The 19,413-nt window shown below is 38.6% G+C and overlaps 1 protein-coding gene and 1 long non-coding RNA gene across 5 annotated transcripts; both read left to right on the top strand.

Annotated features, from left to right (window-relative positions):
• The first annotated feature begins 377 nt into the window (after positions 1 to 377).
• LOC103702156 (membralin-like protein At1g60995) lies at positions 378 to 19,274 on the top strand. Of its 4 annotated transcripts, none has more exons than XM_088717233.1 (15): positions 485 to 882; positions 4,758 to 4,820; positions 5,191 to 5,622; positions 6,681 to 6,762; positions 6,949 to 6,965; positions 7,067 to 7,123; positions 7,334 to 7,428; positions 8,621 to 8,700; positions 15,935 to 16,018; positions 16,582 to 16,698; positions 16,792 to 16,877; positions 17,010 to 17,116; positions 17,554 to 17,645; positions 17,796 to 17,872; positions 18,467 to 19,274. In XM_088717233.1, exons 1-15 carry the CDS (start codon positions 718 to 720, stop codon positions 18,929 to 18,931), a joined length of 2,019 nt encoding a protein of 672 aa, XP_088573359.1. In that variant the 5' UTR covers positions 485 to 717; the 3' UTR covers positions 18,932 to 19,274. The 4 variants fall into 4 exon arrangements, with proteins under 4 accessions (XP_008782691.2, XP_088573359.1, XP_088573352.1 ...); XM_088717226.1 differs by having other exon boundaries at positions 6,636 to 6,762; XM_008784469.4 differs by lacking the exon at positions 6,949 to 6,965 and having other exon boundaries at positions 378 to 882; positions 7,062 to 7,123.
• LOC148715000 (uncharacterized) lies at positions 11,744 to 12,093 on the top strand. The gene is made up of 2 exons (XR_015975953.1): positions 11,744 to 11,882; positions 11,921 to 12,093. It is a non-coding gene; the product is annotated as an uncharacterized LOC148715000 (long non-coding RNA).
• Positions 19,275 to 19,413: the final 139 nt, after the last annotated feature.

Raw genomic sequence — 19,413 nt, 5'->3', positions numbered from 1 at the left:
ACCACCACCCTGCCGTTGAAGTTCATCTTGAAAGCGCGACCACGGGACGTGAATAGAAAATCAAGTGGGCCCCACCTCCAATGCGGCAACGACTACGCCTATTGAACCCTGCCACGTAGCCTCTAAAGCCTGCCCCTTGCCCAAGACTAGGTGAAGCCCCACTCCCAAGTCCCAATCAACGTGCACCCACCGTCCCCGTCTCGCTCTCTGATTGGACCACGTGTCCCCGCTGCCGGGTCCGCCGCAGTCCCTCACCCGAACGGCGCCCCTATTTTCGAACCGGACCGGACAAACTACCTATCCTATCCCGCAGGACCACTTTAATAACCCCAAACCCTGACACTCTTGCATCACCCACCCGGGGCTCGCTCATAACCATCCAATAAAAATCCCATTTACGGAGAATCATCATCTGTTATCCTGCTGCGCGGGACACCCGACAGCACCCCTTAGCCGTTGGTAACGTCGCCGATCTTGAGGCGATAAATATCGCTCGAGAGAGGGAGAGGGAGAGGGAGAGCGCGTTATCAAAGGAAAAGAAGCAAAAGGAGAGAATCGAATTTTCCCTCGTCTCTCTTTTGACTCCCTCTCTCCTTCTCGCTTTATTCGAGCTTTTTCTTTTCTATTTTTAGAGGTTTTTGGGATTCTGCGATCGATCTGAAGGCGATCGGAGGGGAGAAACCCTAGGATTTCTAGGGTTTTGAAGGGGAAGGGGGGATGGATACCGAGCAGACCTTCCTACGGGTCCACGCCCGGGTATCGGGGATGCTGTCCCAGCTCCTGACGCCGAGGATCCGGTTGGCGCTCGAGTACGGGTACCTCGCCGTTGCGGTGGCGCTCTTCTGCTTGCTTGTCGTCATGCACACCAATTTCGTGCAGCAGGTGAGGAAAGAAGGCCATTTGCCTTGTTTTATTGCGATTTTCCGTGATCCCCACGGATTTTCTTGGATTTCTTTATGTTAATTTGGTATAATTCTGTGTATTTTCTTGTGAAATTCGAGTTGTGGTAGGAAGTTAGTTTCCTGTTTGAAAAGCTAGGTAATTGGCGTCGCGATGATAGGGTTTTAATCCGACGCACACCTTTTGTAGGTTCTTTTGTGCAATTATGAACACCGGGCTGATTTTTGTTATTTGATCTATACCTGTAATTAGCTCTTTCTCATCCCTCCCCCACCCCCAAGAGAACCACACACAACTTTAAATGCTCGGAGAAAAATCTTTTCAAGGAAGTGCAGGTGGAAATTTGAAGCTATCGATGAAAATGAATTATTTTATGCCTCGTTTAATATCAACTGGCAATTTTAACTGATTCAAAATAAAAGAAATAGATATATAATTCAGCCTCTTTTTGAAATATGCATTTGTTTTACAACTGTCAATGAGGGTGGCACAACTAACAAGTAATCAAAAATGATCATGTTCACCAAAAACAATGGGTGCTGTTATGAGCAGAACTTACTGTTTTAGATGGTGTAAGCACCTTATGTTGCAGCAAGAGCTATATGGCTTTTTAGTGTAATATAAACCTACACAAACACATTAAGTGGCTATATACATCCATTTCTACATGAAACAAAAATTAGGTTTAGTTACAAATAGGTGATGTGGGTTTCTTTTCTCATGTAGAGGCAATATGCTAAGATTCTATTGTTAGCATTTAGTAGCATATGAAATTGGATGATGTTGGTTACATAATTAATCATATAAGATATTAATATTCTCTTTCATATTTAACACAATCTCCACTTTGTCTTTGTTATCGACAAAAATTGTAACTAGAAGATGATGAATTGCCACAGGAGGAGAATAAATGCAACAGTGCTGCTTTTGTTTCCTTCAACTTTCTAAAGTGACAAACCTATAAGTCCTACATGTTTTGTTTGATCCGTATAAATAACTGGACTTGGATATTTTCCCGAAACCATTTGAAATAATGCAACTAATAACTTTAAATTATGACCTACAATGTGCCTTTTAAAGCTTAAGTTGCCCTCCACATTATATAGAGGACTAGTTATTGTGCTCACCTCATGGAGTAGCTTTTGGGAACTGAAAGCAATCTCACTTGTTGTATTACCATGTCTAGATGGTACTAGACAAAGAATTTCTATTTCAAAATTGCCTCTAAGATAATTTACATGTCAATATTGAAGTGTGCGGGGGTTTGTTCGTTGGAGGTGGGTACAATATGCACCATATTGGGTATGTGACAAAGGAGATGATTTTTATTCATAGATACAACCAATACACCTGTATCTATACACCCTTGATATGTCTTTTTTTGGGTTTTTTTTTGAATTTACAAGGTTTTGGGTGGTAGTTTTGGAGTTCCATCCAAAATCTCAAAATCATTGATTTTGATCATGTATTTATGCTTAATGCATGAGTCAGATGGTCAAACAATATTTAATCCTCATCGACAAAATTTCTTCATTATTTTTTAGTTATACAAAAGTTCCACTTGGATTTTTGAAGAAATAAAGAAAAAAGGAAGGTGGGAGAAGATTGGCATAGGTAGAGTGATTTCCAGTTCCAAACTTGAAAACCAATGCTTTGATCTTGCAAGCTAGTCTCCTTAGGCATCTTTCCTTCTTCACTTTGTTCCCACCTTCAAATGGTGGGGAACGGTCTTAAAAGGGTTGTTTTAGTCATGTTGTACTGCTTGATTTAGGCTGGGTTTGGAGCAAACCAATTCTAATCTGCCCCAACCCACTTTATCTGGATTGATCGGAGTAGTTTGGGTGCATTTCAGGTGGTATTTGTCCAAATTAGTATCCCTTACATATTACCTAGGGATCAGTATGATACGGATCCATGCGTCTCTACTGTATCTTTTGGTTCGAACCTTGCCTCTAAGATCATTTCCCCCATTTTTGATGGAGATATCTTTAAATAGTTGGATGTTTTTGGCAATATGCTAATGAGAATTTCCAATATTCTAAGATCATGGTTCTACTTAATTGCTAAAAAATTGCTTCATTAGTTTTATACATGACTAAATTTTAAGGCAAATGTCCATCTGATGAGATAATTTTTCCATTATATTAAATAACTATATTTGTTGTTAGTATTAGGTTACTATGCTGACATGTTATTTCTCCTTCACACTGTTTTCATACATTCCCTAAGATTGGATGTATCTTTGCACCTGACATTTACTCCTAGCCTTGCAATGTTATAAAACAAGCTATATGCATCCTTCAAACAAAAGTGGAAATACTGAAAGAAATATTCTAGGAAAAAGGAAAACTGTTTGAATTATCTGATAGATATCATGAATAGAGACAGAAGGTTAAACCAGAAATATGCAAAATAAAGCTAGGAAGCATGGATGTTTCAAATCACATGCCTTGTTTGTATCTAATATGCATCTCATATTGATACTTGTTGGATACTTCTCGGAAATGTGTTAGGTATTTGTGTAAAGTATCTTATTTTTCAAAATTAAAAACATTCCAGATTCTTCCTGAATACCTCTAAATATGATAGGGAGGGCATTTGCTTTTTTTTTTTAAAAAAAAATGTTGACCTTTTAATGCTGAATGGTCAATTTTGTAGTCTATGATGTTAATGTTAAAATATAGATTCTGGATTGTGGTCTATGGATTTGAATATAACTAAATGATGTCTAAATGATGAGCTCGCAGAAGTTGATACTATTGTATAAGGTATGGATTAATTGTTATTTTGATGATCTACTTTAAATGTGGATATAAGGTGGGTTGGTTTAGGTTGGAGGTTAGTCCATGCCCAAGTTGAGACCCTGAGACCTCTGCCTAGAACCCAACCCAAGCCAACCTTTAACCTGAGCTTCTCACCTAAACCCAACCCGAGTTTTGAGCTTGGGTGCAAAATTTTGTTGGTTCGGGTTGTTTGAATCACTTTTGCCAAGTCACTTATAAATGCTCCCATGCTATATGAATAATATCTAAAAGCAAGTTTTTAAATACTATTGAATGGGGCAGTCTTAGGTTTTTCTTGAAAGGGACGCTCTGTGTACTGACGTTCGAGATAGTGGATGTCCTGTCCCGAGCCATTTCTTGACTTGTCCTCTCTTAACACTTGTGATGATGGCTCGTCGCGACGCTCGTGAGGGGATAAAAAGATTCTTGCCAAGCTAGCGGTAAAGGATAACTTAGTGGATGATCCTATGATGTGTTTTACCTTGCCATGAAGAAATTATAGGAGATTTATTTTTTTCCAGGTTCTTGAGTTGGAAAGGTCTAGTCTTTAATGAGCGCTTTGTTTTTTCACTTCACAGAGTATGTAGGATATGCCGGTGTTATGATATATGTCCTGTTACTTATTCAATTCATTTTATTTGCATTGTTATCCATTTTACTTTGTACTTACTTTTAGAAAGTTCTAATGCCTATAAGTGAACATCTTGAATACAAGATAGAGATTGCAGGTGCAGGGTTTGAATCAGAAGGTGGTGAGAACTGACCAGCCCTTTGGATGTTATGTCACAGTTTGTTCAAAAATATTATTGACCTACTGAAATTCAGCATTGCAAAGTTTACACATTCTTCCTTTAGTTATGATTTTCTTTTGTTAAAGATTACTTCGATTGGGGAGTCTTGTCATACTTTGGTCAGATTTTGTTGTATCATAGTAAATTTGTATATCATTAATTGATTCTGTGAATTATCAATAAATAGGAGATGCCGATTTTTGAAAATATGATTTTTTAGTAATTATCACAATTGACTTTTTAGAACCTCTAAACGAATGTGTTGTTTCTTTTGCATGTGAAGCCGGGATGTTCAAGCGAGTTTTCTGGAATTGAATTTAACGAAGCTCAACTTGTCCACATAAAGGTACATGTTGATGGATGTTCTCCTTCTGTTTCAATACATTGTGTTCTTATTATACTTTTGAATTATTACACCTGACATGTGCTTGATCATGTAAATACGTGGAGATGTTCTTATCATTGTCTCTGGTTGTTTTCTTTGCAATTTTATTGGAGCACCTGTAGATTTACTTTTTCACAGGCTTTTCCATGAAAAGAATATCATGCATCCTTGTTCACACTTAATTGTTTCTTGCTCGTTTGTTCTAATTTGCCTTTTATTTGTACTGTTCGCACATAAGGTGGTCTTTCTGAAGCTTATATTTCTCACCTTTCTACAAAATATGTTCATTATGCCCTTCTACATGTTACATTGCTATTCTCTGCCATTGCAGATAATGAGTGGGGGTCTGTGGGCTCAGAGTGCAGCTGACCAGAACATTGTGGATTTCCAGCAAGAAACTTCTACGGAGAGCTCCAAAATTCCTGAAGTGAATGGAGATGAGTTTACAATTTTGACAGCCAAGTTTTGGTCAAACTGGTTAGGTTCAGGTGCTAGAAGGAGCAAATTGATATTTAGATCTTGGAAGAGTGACAAAGAGTTTCTTGAGCCTCAATTGGAAAATGCAGCTGATAGTAGCATCGGCAAAGCTGTTTTGGATGAAACAGATATTAAAGTTAGTACAGAAGGTCATAAAGGCCTTCCTTTATCTGCGAGAGAGTCATTCAAAGCAGCAGTTCTTCATTTCTTTACTAAGTGGCACATGCGTCTCATTTCCTTCTGGAGAAATACAAAGCACTTTTCTCAGAGCACCTTTCAGTTACTGGTGAGAACCTTGACCAGAAACACTTGCAATGCATGTTTCCTCACAATTATATCATATTTTGTGAATTTGCTCTCCTATGATTGACAAATGTAAATTGATATCCAGAAGCATACTGGATTAGTTTCCTCGGTCATAAATTAATATCCAGAAACACTTGCAATGCATGTTTCCTATCAATTATATCATATTTTGTAAAATTTGCTCTCCTATGATTGACAAATGTAAACCAGCTCGGTCATAAAGGATATTGGCAGTCTTAATGTCATAGAATAGCATACGTCTCCTGATCTAAATTGATGTCGTTCTGATGCAAATACTAATATTTGTTCTGTGTCAAGCTTTTATTCCAGGTCTTATATTCCATTCTTGGGAGTAGAATTAGTTGCGAACTTCCAATGGTTATATAGATGCTACTAGGTTTGCTTTTCATGCAGACATGCCTCTGTTGGCACAAGTGTTATATGTATATGTCAATGCATGCATGTGTTGTATGTGGGTGCCTGGGTGCTTTGTGCATTCTCATGAATGAGCAGGTGTGTGCACATTTGCATGGAAGTGCATGAATGTATCCATCCTGCATGTTCATCTGCATGTTGTGGTAATAGTTAAGTCTCTTTTCATGGAGAAACTTTGGTGTCCAGGATTATTAAAATAACAAAATATATCCACTCGTATGGCAATTGACAAGCTGAGACAATAATGCTAACGTTTGGACACAAGAATCTGATTGCCTTGTGTATGATCCATTTATTGGGTGTGCCACTAAGCATAGACAGCCACTTAATTGACTTCCAGTATATAGAGGTTATAACTTGTGCCACTTTTTTTTACATAGCAATTGAATTCACTCAAATGAATCATTCACCATCTTCTGCTTGCTGCTAAAATGTCCTTCTTAAGATCAAAAGCTGTCAGTTGATGACAAAATGATAAAATACTAGGATGTGTTGTTTATATAATTTATTTTGAAAGTGTAGAATTTATTAGCTCTTTGTTTCACTGTGAAATGCAAGATGTGCTTTTATTCCAAACTCCAAAGGCTAACTCTTGAACTACAGACTACTGCAAGGCGGAATGAGTCTCTTGATATTTCAAAGTGGTTGCAAGCATTGAGCATGGAAAATCTTAGCTCATTGATAGGTAAATACTATTATAAGTTCATCTATAATAATCTTTTCCTCCATGGTCGAATGCTTTGAGAATATGCGATTTTTTTTTTCTGTCTGTGCGACCTCACAAGACACTTTTACACATCTGATGCACCAATATAGTGTTAATCTACCATATTTTGTTGATTCTGGTCACTGAATTTCTTTTTTGTTGCAGATGTTGTATCCTTTAGCGTGAGTTCATAAATAGGAACTAGTTTTTCTTGGTTCCTCTGTGACATCTTCATTCATTTTGTTTAACTACCGGCTAAGCTGTGGTGTTTATTGCAGTGCAGTGGCTTGAGAAGAGAAGCAAAGCATTTGAGCCAACATATCTATACGCTGTTGAGAAGGTAATGTTTGTTTATTCGCTTTTGTTTTTTTTTGGTTGGAAAAAAGAAAACAGCAGTCTCGGAAAAGCTTGCTGCCATCATTCCCCTTTAATTATTACAAACATGTTGCATGAGTAGTAGGTGGGATATGAGGACACTGTTTACCTATCATGTCACTTGGGATATTTTAGATGTTACAACAGATACCTTTGCTGCTGGTTGATTTTTCAGGGATTTTTCTTGCTTCCTGAAGGAGCAAAGTCAAGACATAGCATCCGAACAATTAATATTACGATTTCTGCTCAGAATCCCTGCTTTGGAAACAGGTTATGGTTAAATTTCCTCTATGATTTTGTTCCTTTTGTGGCACATCGAGGAAACCGTTTGTAGACTTCCTGTGCATGGATGGATTCTTACTGCTTGTTTGAGCTTCCTCATCATACCAGAACTGCAATATTTCAATCTTAATATTGTCAAGTCTGCTTCCTAGCAGACATACAGAGTATATTAATTATTACTGACTTGAACTCTTCATATAGTGCTTTAGTTTTAGCCTGAATCCTAATGGACATACATTGAACAGATGGCCTAATTGAGAACTGAACTTTATGACTTTATTTAACCCTGGTTCTGAAATATTAATCAATTAACCTACAAGCATTTCAGGTTCTAAAAATAGCTTTAGGAAAGAAAAAATACAAGATGCTGAAAACTTTATTCATAATGTCAGAGTTAAAACCTGTATCATCATTTGATATGTGCTATATTTTGTTTAACATAATGAATTATAAAGTTAGGAAATTCGAAACTTTCCATGCTGATCTCGATTATGCTTTAGGTTGGGTTAAGCCAATTGAGTAATTAAAAAAAGAGCAAAAAATGATAAAACAAACCCACAAACCCAACCATTTTTCTTAGAATTCAACTATATAGGATTATATTTGTAAATTCATCAATACATTTTAGTTATTTTGATTATCTTGGTAAGTGAGGTGTCAAAGTTGGGAAGACAGACCCAGTTGAGACAACGAAAGTTGTAAAAAATTGAAAATGCTTTCTTTAATATTCTCCATGCTAGGGAATGACTTATGGCTGTACAAATGATAGCAATGTCCTATATAACTTAAGATTGGACTACAAGCAGACCTTAAAAATGCACTTTAGTAAACATATACTGTCTATGTGGACCTGTAGAATGCCCACTGACCAACAACGGCTAAGATGATACGTAAAGTGACCATCTTAGCAGCAAGCCAGCAACTTGTTCTGGGATGACTAAGACCTGAATTATGAATGGCAAGCACACCCTGATTTCAGGTAGAGATAGATTCAGGTCAAGGGCTCAGTCGACTTGACCAAAAGTGATTTAGTGCAATAGCTTAATCTTAAACAAGGAAAACCCAAAAAAAAAAAAAGAAAATTTTTCAATAGTTCTTTTCTGAGCTATCATAAACTCTAAACATTGTTTTTGGATATGCGGGCAATATATTAAATGCACAAATTTTCTTGTTTTCCCAGGTGGCAACAACTTCTGATCAACAGTCTTGTTGGTTATGATACAATTCTTACAAATAGTTTATTGAGTTATCCCGGTCAAGGTAAGTTCTTTTAACGCCTCCCTTTTTCTTCCTCATTATGTTACTCTGGAATCACATGGCATTTCCATTTTGAAATTTATACATGAAGTGGAATGAAGGGTACTTTGTATACCACAAGTAAAAGACTTCCTGGTACCTGCATATTACTATTTAAAGTTGCTTTATATCTAGAGCAAATTAGCTCATCTATAGAGTAAGTAGTGTTTATGCTGCAGTATGTGTTAAGTTGAAGTGATCACTTGAACTTATGTGAGTAGTGTTTTGCCTTTTTTTCTTTGGTGGGTCCTCAAAGATTGTGAATTTTTTAGTCGACGTAGATTTCTATGGTATTTTTTGTGCCATTATTTTGCTTTTTAAGCTCATATTTCTATGTATTTCTGAAATTCCACATAGATGGACCTGGTTGATTGCTTAGAGACTCTTGCGGGACTCTCTTATACTATGGCTGTCTATCATGTTTAATATTTTTATAAGGATTGGGTGCAGGAAAATCTAATATTTCTAGGGGCCAAAACAAATGATTTGCTTTTGTATGTATCCCAATTTCTTACATTTTGTTGTAGATACATGCTTTCTCTGCATATACAATTGCACGTTGAGACTTAAGTTTCCGTGGAACAAGTCTGTTTCAAGGATTCACCTCTTGGCACTTGTTTGTTACCTTAGTGGCACAATATGGCATGGAAATGGTATGCCCCCATGAAGGTGCTAAGCCAGAACACCACCTACAGCATGTGTTTATACCATGGTCTGTTGAACCCGCCCGTACCGGCCGGTTCAACACGTACCGTACCGGTACCGACCCCCACCAGTACGGTACAGGCACATAAAACGGTTTGGGGTCGGAACCGAGCGGGGAAGAAGAAAGAAGAGAAAGAGGAGAAGAGAAAGAAAGAGGAAGAAAGAAGAGAAAAGAAGAGGAAGAAGAGAAAGAGGAGAAGAAGAAGAAGAGAAGAAGAAGACGGTTCGACATACCTAGAGCCGACCCCCTTCTAAGCACCTCGACGCGTGCGCGGCCCTCCCAACGGTTCCTTCCTTGTTTGCGGGAGAAGGGGGGAAAGAGAAGAGAAGAGAGGAGAGAGGGGTAGGAGAGGAGAGGGTTTGGGAAGGAGGAAGAAGAAGGGAAGGGGGAAAATAAAAGAAAAGAAAAAAAAATCTTTTCGCGCGCGGGGCAGAGTGGGGAATCGCTTGGGCCTGCGTGCGATTCCACGCACAGGGAACCGCGCGGGAGCGAGGTTCCTCGCGCCCGCGCGCGGCTCCTTGCGTGGGTCAGCGAGCCCATGCGGCACCGCGCACGAGTCCACGCGAGGCTGCATGGGCATTTAATGCCACTTTGTGGCTAAAACACGGATGCGCGCAATGCTACTCTGTGGCTAAAACGCGTCCGCGCGTGTCGGCTTTTTTTTTTGTGGTTCCGGTTCGACACCGATTCCAACCGGTGCCGAACCGGTATCGGAGCCTACCGGTACACCAGTTCGGTCGGCTCGGCGGACACTGGTTTATACAATACCATATCGAGCCTTTGTATCATGCCGGTTCCCTATTGGAACAGATTATTACGGCATTGTTCGTATAGCCTTAGTTTATGGTGTATGAACAAGTTGAGTTCTTTGAATTTCAATTAATCACATGTCATATGGTCCGAACTCATCTGATGTTTACAACTATTATAGTAAATTTACAAACATATCCTCTATTGTGCATAAGTTATACAGTGGTTATTATGGTTAACTTTCCATATTATTTCTATTAAGCTTATTGTTGGAGTGGGGTATGCCCTAAAAGTCATTTGCATATTTAACTCAAAGAATAATTGAAAAATCATGGCTATCCTGTATTCACATAGTCATAGATAATGTAAGATATGAGTCATACATAGGTCATAGAGCCTAGAAAAGAGTTCAAGAGTGCTCCAAGGGTTTATTTAAGTGGACAAAGTATTTTTGATTGAGAGTATTTGTCATCGAGAGTATCTGGCCTTAATGACAGAATATCTCTCAAATTCTCTATTTTAGGCAGTCAATTATGCTGCCATTGAGAGTATCTGGCTTTAATCACAAAATATCCTCCAGATCCTCTATTTTAGGCAGTTCATTATGATGTCATCAAGAGTATCTAACCTTAATGACAGAATATCTTTCAGATCCTATCAATTATGCTGTCATCGAGAGTATCTGGTCTTAATAACAGAATATCTCCTATATCCTCTATTTTAGGTAGTCAATTATGCTATTCATTGTATAAATTTTGTATATTAGGAAATAGAGGTAGGCACACGTGTTGTACAACTAGAATAGCAAGAATATCGCACATTTTGTACAGCTAGAATAGCGTAAACTTTCTTTTACAGATAAACTTTCTTGTACACATACTTTTTTATTTAATAGAGGCATAATCGCATAATGTCAGCAGGTTCTTTTGACATTTTGACATGGTATTAGAGCTATCTTGGGGATTTGTCTCTCTTCTCTTATTGTGATTGCCTCGGTTTTGGAGTTCTCGAAGATTCTTGGTCTAATTTTTTTTTGGAGTTCTCTTGTGCGGCAGTTTTTTGGCATTGTTTTTGTGCGTGGGTTTTGTGGAGTTTTTTTTATTCTTGTTGCCTCTGACTGTCGTTATGTTCAAGAGAGTAGAAGCATTTTGTGTTCGGCTCACGGGCAAAAACTACTCCATTTGGGAGTTTCAATTTGAAGTCTTTGACAAAGGCAAGAAGTTATGGTGACATGTTGATGGTTCCACAAAGTGTGACGGAAGTGCTGCTGACGAGACGTCATAGAAAGCAAAAGATGCAAAAGTTATGTCTTGGATCATTGGCTCTATGGAGCCCCACGTTATTCTTAGCCTGCGTCCTTACAAAACGGCTAAGGGCATGTGAGACTATCTGAAGAAGGATTACAATCAAGGCAATTCTGCTCGGTGTTTTCAATTGGAGTATAAGCTTGCTGGTTATTCACAAGAAAGTCAGTCCATTCAAGAATACCACTCTAGTTTTCTGAATCTTTGGACTGAATGTTCTGATCTCATATACAGCGAGGTGCCATCTGAATCCCTTGCTGTAATTCAAGGAATCCATGAGACCAGCAAGAGGGATCAATTTCTTATGAAGTAGCGGCCTGAGTATGAGGTTACACGCTCTAATCTTACGAATCGTGATCCTCCACCATTGCTGGACATCTGTTTAGGTAAGCTTCTAAGATAGGAGCAATGCACAAGGACTCAGGTAGCCATGGAGCAGCACACTTCCTCAAGTGGGCCTCTGAATGTTGCTTATGCTGCGCAAGGAAAGGGTAAAGGCCGTGACATGCGATCAGTTCAGTGATATAGCTGCAAGGAGTATGGGCATATTGCACGAGATTGTTTGAAGAAGTTCTGTAATTATTGCAAAAAGAATGAGCATATCATAACCACATGTCCTATTCGACTTCAGAATCGCCAGCTGTATATGAGATTAGAATATTCAGTCCAAAGATTCAGAAAATCAGAGTGGTATTCTTGAATAGACTGACTTTCTTATGAATAACCAACAAGCTCATACTCTAATTAAAAATATCGAGCAGAATTATCTTGATTGTAATCCTTCTTCAGATAGTCTCACATACCCTTAGCCGTTTTGTAAGGACGTAGGCTAAGAATAATGTGGAGAGCCAATGATCCAAGACATAACTTTTGCATCTTTTGCTTTCCATGACGTCTTGTCAGCAGCACTTCCGTCACATTTTGTGGAATCACCATAACTCCTTGCCTTTGACAAAGCCTTCAAATTGAAATTTCCAAGTGGAGTAGTTTTTGCCCGGGCACAGAATGATTCTCCTCTCTCAGACATAATAACAGTCCGAGGCAACAAGAATAAAAAAAGATCACAGAACCCACGCACAAAAATAATGCCTGGAAACTGCCACACAAGAGAACTCCAAAAATAATAGACCAGGAATCTCTAAGAACTCCAAGACCGAGACAATCACAATAAGAGAAGAAAGAAAAATTTTCAAGATGGCTATGATACTATTTAAGAATGTCAAAAGAACCTTCTGACATTATACGATTATGCCTCTCTTAAATAGAGAAGTATCTGTACAAGAAAGTTTATCTGTACAAGGAAGTTTATGCTATTCTAGCTGCACAAAACATGCGCTATTCTTGCTATTCTAGCTGTACAACATGTGCGCCTACCTCTATTTTCTAATATATAGAATCTATACAATGAATAGTATAATTGACTGCCTAAAATAGAAGATCTGGAAGATATTTTGTTATTAAGGCTAGATACTCTCGATAACAGCATAATTGACTAATTTGAAAGATATTCTGTCATTAAGGCCAGATACTCTCAATAGAGGATCTGGAAGATATTCTGTCTTTAAGGCCAGATACTCTTGATGACATCCACCTCAAATTGATGTTGGGAGATCAACCAGCAGCAATTTGCCAATCAAGAATTGATGCCGCCGACAAGTCAAGGCTTTGGCAAGGACATCCGCAAATTGGAGATCAGTGGAAACATGCGGAAGTGAAATGTCATGGCGTTCACAAGCCTCCCGAATGTAATGGCAGTCAACTTCAATGTTCGTAGTACGCTCGTGATAAACCGGATTGGCTACAATCTGGATGGCACTACTTAGCCTTTGGTAAGGACATTCGGTATCTTCAGGGGACATCCACTTAAGGTTTGTTCTTTCCATCTGGTTCTCCCCTCACCTTGACAGCTTATTGTGATGTTGATTAGGCTGGTTGTCCTGACACACGTCGTTTTACCACTGGCTAGTGCATGTTTCTTGGTAATGCACTGATTTCTTGGAAAGTCAAGAATCAAGGTGTGGTCTCCAAGTCCTCAACCGAGGCTGAATACCGTGCTATGTTTGTTGCTGGTGCCGAGATTGTTTGGCTTCGCGGACTTCTTGCTAAGCTTGGTTTTGCTCAATTGATTCCTACTCCTCTTCATGCAAATAACACTATTGTCATTCAGATTGCGACGAATCCAGTTTATCACGAGAGTACTAAGCACATTGAAGTTGACTACTATTACATTTGGGAGGCTTGTGAACGCCGTGACATTTCACTTCCGCATGTTTCCACTGATCTCTAGCTTGCGGATGTCCTTACCAAAGTCTTGACTTGTCGGCAACATCAATTCTTAATTAACAAATCGCTGCTGGTTGATCATCCAGCATCAATTTGAGGGGGGATTTCATCGAGAGTATTTGGCCTTAATGACAAAATATTTTCCAGATCCTCTATTTTAGGTAGTCAATTATGCTATCATCGGGAGTATTTGGCCTTAATGACAAAATATCTTCTAGATCCTCTATTTTAGGCAATCCATTATACTGTCATCAAGAGTATATGGCTTTAATGATAGAACATCTCTCACATTTTGTCAATTATGCTTGTCATCGAGAGTATTTGGCCTTAACAACAGGATATCTCCCAGATTCTCTATTTTAGGTAGTCAATTATGCTATTCATTGTATAGATTCTATATATTAGAAAATAGAGGTAGACACATGTATTGTACAGCTAGAATAGCTAGCATAGCGCACGTTTTGTACAGCTAGAATCATGTAAACTTTCTTGTGCAGATATTTTTTTTATTTAAAAGAGGCATAATCGCATAATGCCAGCAGGTTCTTTTGACATTTTGACAGGATTGGATATTGGTAAGTACTCGAAATATGTTAGGTGAGGTTAAGCATCACACCTATAAGGCTACCAAGGTGGAGAGTGATGTCGTGGAGTTCCTCTTTCACCGAGATCAAACCTTGTCTTGGTGTGTTGTGGACATTCAACATTGGTAATTCATCACAAAAAGCACTATCAGGTGTAAAGTAGTGAACTAGGTGCATGAGCTTGTAAGCGGTCTCTTAACCTGAAGGACATGATATCTTGCTGATTTGCCGCCAAACCCGTATATTAGCTAGCTGGACTATATCCTTAATAGGGAGCATAGTGGTTTATTGGATTCATATGTAAACGAGGGTTAGGTTGTCCAACATGGAAACCATTATAATGACATAGTATTCATATTAGAATAGAGATGTGGTTGAACATATCATATTTGGCCAAGTAGTAACTTGAAAGATTTTGAAAATAATTATTTTGCAAAATTATTATAGTTAATAATTAATTATTTTCAGAAGTGGTTCATGCAAATAGTTTTTATAAAAGGATGTTTGAGATGATCTAGGCTGCTAATGGGCCATGCAACCGTATGGATAAGGGCTTGAAAGTGCTATACTCAATAGTCATATCGGATACTGAAGTGATGGGGGATTGAGTTGCGGGACATAGCTTGTGCAAGAAGAGGGGGACCAGCTGGTTTCATCCTACTCATTAAGAGGTTCAGTAATGCGATATGCACTTTTGTATCCTCATGCTGGACTATATAGCTAATGTGTGGCTAAGTGGATCTGAAGGAGCAGCAAGTCTTTGAGTGAGAACTTGAGTTGACCTATTCTAATAATGCATCTAGCATATGCTATTTGTCTCTAGGTCAATTGGAATAAGATTCTAATTGATTGTTCTTTCGCAGATTAGATCGAGAAACATCTAGATTTGAATGAAGAAGAGATTGGGTTGGAGAATAGCTTGAATAGATTGAGCTAGGTTAGGTTAAGTAAGATTGGCTCTGGGCTGAATCCTCCACCTGGATAAGATCCAAGTGAGGGTATCTATCCAGGGAAGGTGGCCACCACTTGCTAGATTATATGGTATCCTAGATGGTATGCATCTAGAAGAGGGGCGGTCCTAGGGTCAACACCCTTGCCTTGCAGGGAAGCCCTTTGGGGTGCAAGGCTTGCACCACTTTTAGAATAGGGGCGGTCCCTAGGGCCAGTGCCAAGGTCCATCGAATTCGGTATCGAGATTGTTCCAATCGGCCGTCGGTACTGTGCGATATCCGTTCAGTACTGTATCGACACTCGGTATGCCATGGCACACTGGAGCTAACCGATACATCATTTTGTTTTTTATTTGTTTTTTGATTTTTTTTTCTTTTGTTAAATTATTTGGATTTATAATCAAAAATTTGATTGGGATTGTTGACTAATTTGTAGTTTTAAGCATCCAGACAATTATTTCTTATTTTATTTTTAATTGATGCTACTTGTCAGCCTCCTTTGAAATGTTCATTGCGAGCATCACCCTTACTGGTTTTAAATTTTAATGCACAGATAGATCAAGATGTGCTTACATGTAAAGTTTTTGACTTATCTACATAATGATTTGTAACATTTTGCAGGTTATCTCTATAACTTTCAAACAAAGGAATTTTATGGTCTTAGTTATGGACACGAATTAGCGGAAGGTCCTGCAAGATTTGGAGGTTTGTCTAATCAAATCTTTCCTCGCAAGCATTTCAATGCTTGTACTGCTTATTATATCTTGTATTGGATCTTCATAACTGTAATGAAATTTTGGGATGTTATTGTAAGGCATGGGATGATACTGGGTGGCTATGTACCACCTTGTTTGATCATATCACTCAGATAAATCAAATTGCTATTACATCTACTTCACAATTTGAAAAATTATTAATCGCGACTATGGAAAAGGTACAAAGACCTTTCGTCTGATTTCTGTAATGACAGTCTTCCTCTTCTAGATTATCTCAGACACTATTTAGTGGTTCATTGGGCTGGGCATGGTTCTGCTGTTGTCATCAGTGTCCGAGGACATGAGAAATGCTATTTAACAATCTGAGTACACTGCTATGCTAGGAAAGATTTAGCTGTTTTTGGATAGTGACTGAATTATTAATGAAAAAGCATGATTTCTTTAATATCTTTTTGGGTGGAATAGATGCTTTTCTGGGTTTATAATGAACTCCTTGCATCATCTTGTCTAATCGAGTCTGAGTGACATGAGTCTGCTCCTTGACCTGTGCAGACTACTTTGTGACGAAATGTGGCGTGCTTATTATGTCACTCTTTGTTTTCTTCACGACAACCATGTCTGTCTCATTTACTTTGAGAGAGACACAATCTCGTATGCTTAAGTTCACAGGTTTGCTTAAGTTCTGGTTTAGTAAAATGACAGCTTATACTTTACGTGGTTCCCACATAAAGTGATGCACTTTCTGTTTCTTAATTTCTCCAGTGCAGCTCCAGCACCATGCTCGCCATCGGCTTCCCACATTCCAGTTGATATTTGTGCATGTGATTGAATCTTTGGTTTTTGTTCCGGTGAGTGAATTTTTAAATTTATTGGTCTCTACAAACTAAGCTATGTAAATCATTTGGAAGGCATACTTACGTATATCATCCTGTGGCTTTGGTTGTTTGTCTTCTGATAGAAATTATTCTTGGTTGCTGCAGATTATGATTGGAATACTGTTTTTTCTATTTGAGTTTTATGATGACCAGCTACTTGCATTCCTGGTTTTAACTCTTGTATGGTTGTGTGAACTATTTACAATGATCAGGTACTTTCCTGAGTTCCCTCCTTCCTTCAGTAGCATGCTTTAAACTTTAAAGTACTGTAAAATCATAGCAGTTCTGATCCATGCGGTCCATGGTAATAGTGTTGTGCTTAAGCTATTTATCCTTTACGAAAGAATATATTGCTCATGCAAGAGTTCCTTACCTGCTCCTTTACATGCAGATGTGGTTCCCGTGATTGGAAGTGGCATTCCCATGATTAGAAGTTGGAAGACCACTTCCAATTGCATGTTCCATGTCAGCTCATAAAGGGTGTGCACAATGAACTCGTAATGCGAACAGCAACTGTCATAAAAATTGCCTAGGATGCATGAGAATACTGAGAAAGAATGTTCAACTAATGGACTTTCCTGCAGACAACTCTAGCCGGAATTGGAGCCCTAAATTTTGCTGACTTTTTTTAGCTATGTTTGGTTTGCAGTGTGCGTACATCGATATCCATGCAGTTTTTTCCTCGCTTCTTCTTGCTCTACTTTCTGGTTTTCCACATCTACTTCTTCTCGTATGCTTATGGTATGTATCCCCTATTCCAGTTTCTACAAATGCTTCCTGATTGGTTGGCTTGATATTTTTTGAATTTCCTGGATAAAGAAACGAGAGGCATTTCAGGAACTGCAGATAATTCTTTTCTAAGTCAACTAATCCTCATTCCCCATTCCCCAGGTTTTTCATATCTTGCTTTCTCTGCAACTGCTGCATTCATGCAGCACTTAATTCTTTATTTCTGGAATCGCTTTGAGGTAATTGTATTATCAGCTTGATAAGATGGTACCAATCTGTTATTTTATTAAATACCTGTTATTTATTGAAAGAACCATAGCCAACTCAATTTTAGATTCATCGATTCTGAAAGGTGTTCCTTTGCTGCCACTCTTCTTACTTTTCTCTGTCTATGATCTCAATGTTAAGAAGTAACCACCACCAGTCTTTTTTAAGAAAGCTTGAATTTGGCATCGGTTTGAGAGATCCTGGACCAAGATGTTGAGAAGATATACATCTTTAGAACTCTTGTTGCCCTTTAATAAGAATTTATGCAAATGCTCTGCATGTTGCCTACCTTCTGCCCGTTTCCTGATAAATTCCTGGAGGCCCTTGTCCTCTTTTTTACATTGCTTCTGTTCTTTATATGCATTTTTTCATGTCTTAAGAATTTGCTGCATGGCAAGCTACCTATTATTAATTCGGTTGCCTTGAAGGGTCATACACGGCCCTTTTGGGTTGTACTCAACTAGCCTGCTTATGTACCACATTGACAACTACTACTGGAACAATTTAAGGATCTGTTAGTGCTTTTTAGCCTTTCTCAATCATTTTACTCTGCAAGCCCTTCCTAGGTCCCGGCCCTTCAGAGGTTTATGAGGAACCGAGGTCAGATGCAGCAACAGGCTGGTGTTCAGATCACATCATCGACCATCTACACCTCGACCGTGCACATTGCTAGGGTAAATGTGAGAAACGGTGGTGGTGTCAGTAATGAGCTTGGAGATGGACCCAGACGACTTCATTTGGGGCCTGATCATCCAGGGTCTGCTGAAAGTACACAAACTCGAGAGCAGTCAGTAAGGGATACCCCTGAAACAGTAAACAACGACCTCCACTTTCCGGCTCTCAGTCCTCGACAAACAGGAACTGCTCCTGGCTCCAGCCTTCTCAACCCATTTGGTTCCCTCCTGCTTTGGATCTTAGGAGGAGCTTCATCTGATGGCATTGTGTCCTTCTTTTCTACGTTCAGAGATGTGCGAGACCAGGGCCAAGCTTTTGCAGAAAACCCCCAAAATGAAGAAGAAACTGTAACATAAATTTCCTACATCTTCCCCAGTTTGAAGGGAAGTGATATCCAGATCTTCAATGGGCCACGGACGACAATTTGTCACGGAGAAGACATGATGCTGGGCTTCATTGGGGTACGGTGGGTGCTACAGAGACATAATGGCCTGCAGCTTCTTGTTATAGCAATGGCTTGGTTGTATGTGATATAGTCATTGTTAAAGCTTTTGTTTTTATTGTTTTTTGTTTTTTTTAATCTTCTATGTAAGCGGCTTGTATCGTAAATTGTACTATTTATCCGAGCAGAACTAAACCAAGTAAATTACGGCTAAAATTGGATTGAATATGGATCAGATACCAGTATATTTATATTCATATTTATTTTGTTTGACGGATGCAGATATGGATATGTTAATCAGATGCAAAACTTCATATTTATATTTGTTTTAAATAAATATAGATATAAATCGGATTCCAAAAATTATGAATATAAATGCGGATAATTAAATTTTAT

This window comes from Phoenix dactylifera, chromosome 1, assembly GCF_051530095.1.
Source record: "Phoenix dactylifera cultivar Ajwa chromosome 1, Ajwa_hap1_PhDact_Kaust_v1.1, whole genome shotgun sequence".
Taxonomy (NCBI): Eukaryota; Viridiplantae; Streptophyta; class Magnoliopsida; order Arecales; family Arecaceae; genus Phoenix; species Phoenix dactylifera.
Note: the sequence above shows the minus strand (reverse complement) of the source record. Positions and strands in the feature narration are given on the sequence as shown.

Bases quoted from the DNA above. Each gene is read 5' to 3' on its own strand.
- LOC103702156 (XM_088717226.1), top strand. From the start codon at position 718: ATGGATACCGAGCAGACCTTCCTACGGGTCCACGCCCGGGTATCGGGG. The intron at 7,429-8,620 runs GTTATGGTTAAA...TTGTTTTCCCAG, and splicing joins AATCCCTGCTTTGGAAACAG to GTGGCAACAACTTCTGATCA. The intron at 8,701-15,934 runs GTAAGTTCTTTT...AACATTTTGCAG, and splicing joins ATTGAGTTATCCCGGTCAAG to GTTATCTCTATAACTTTCAA.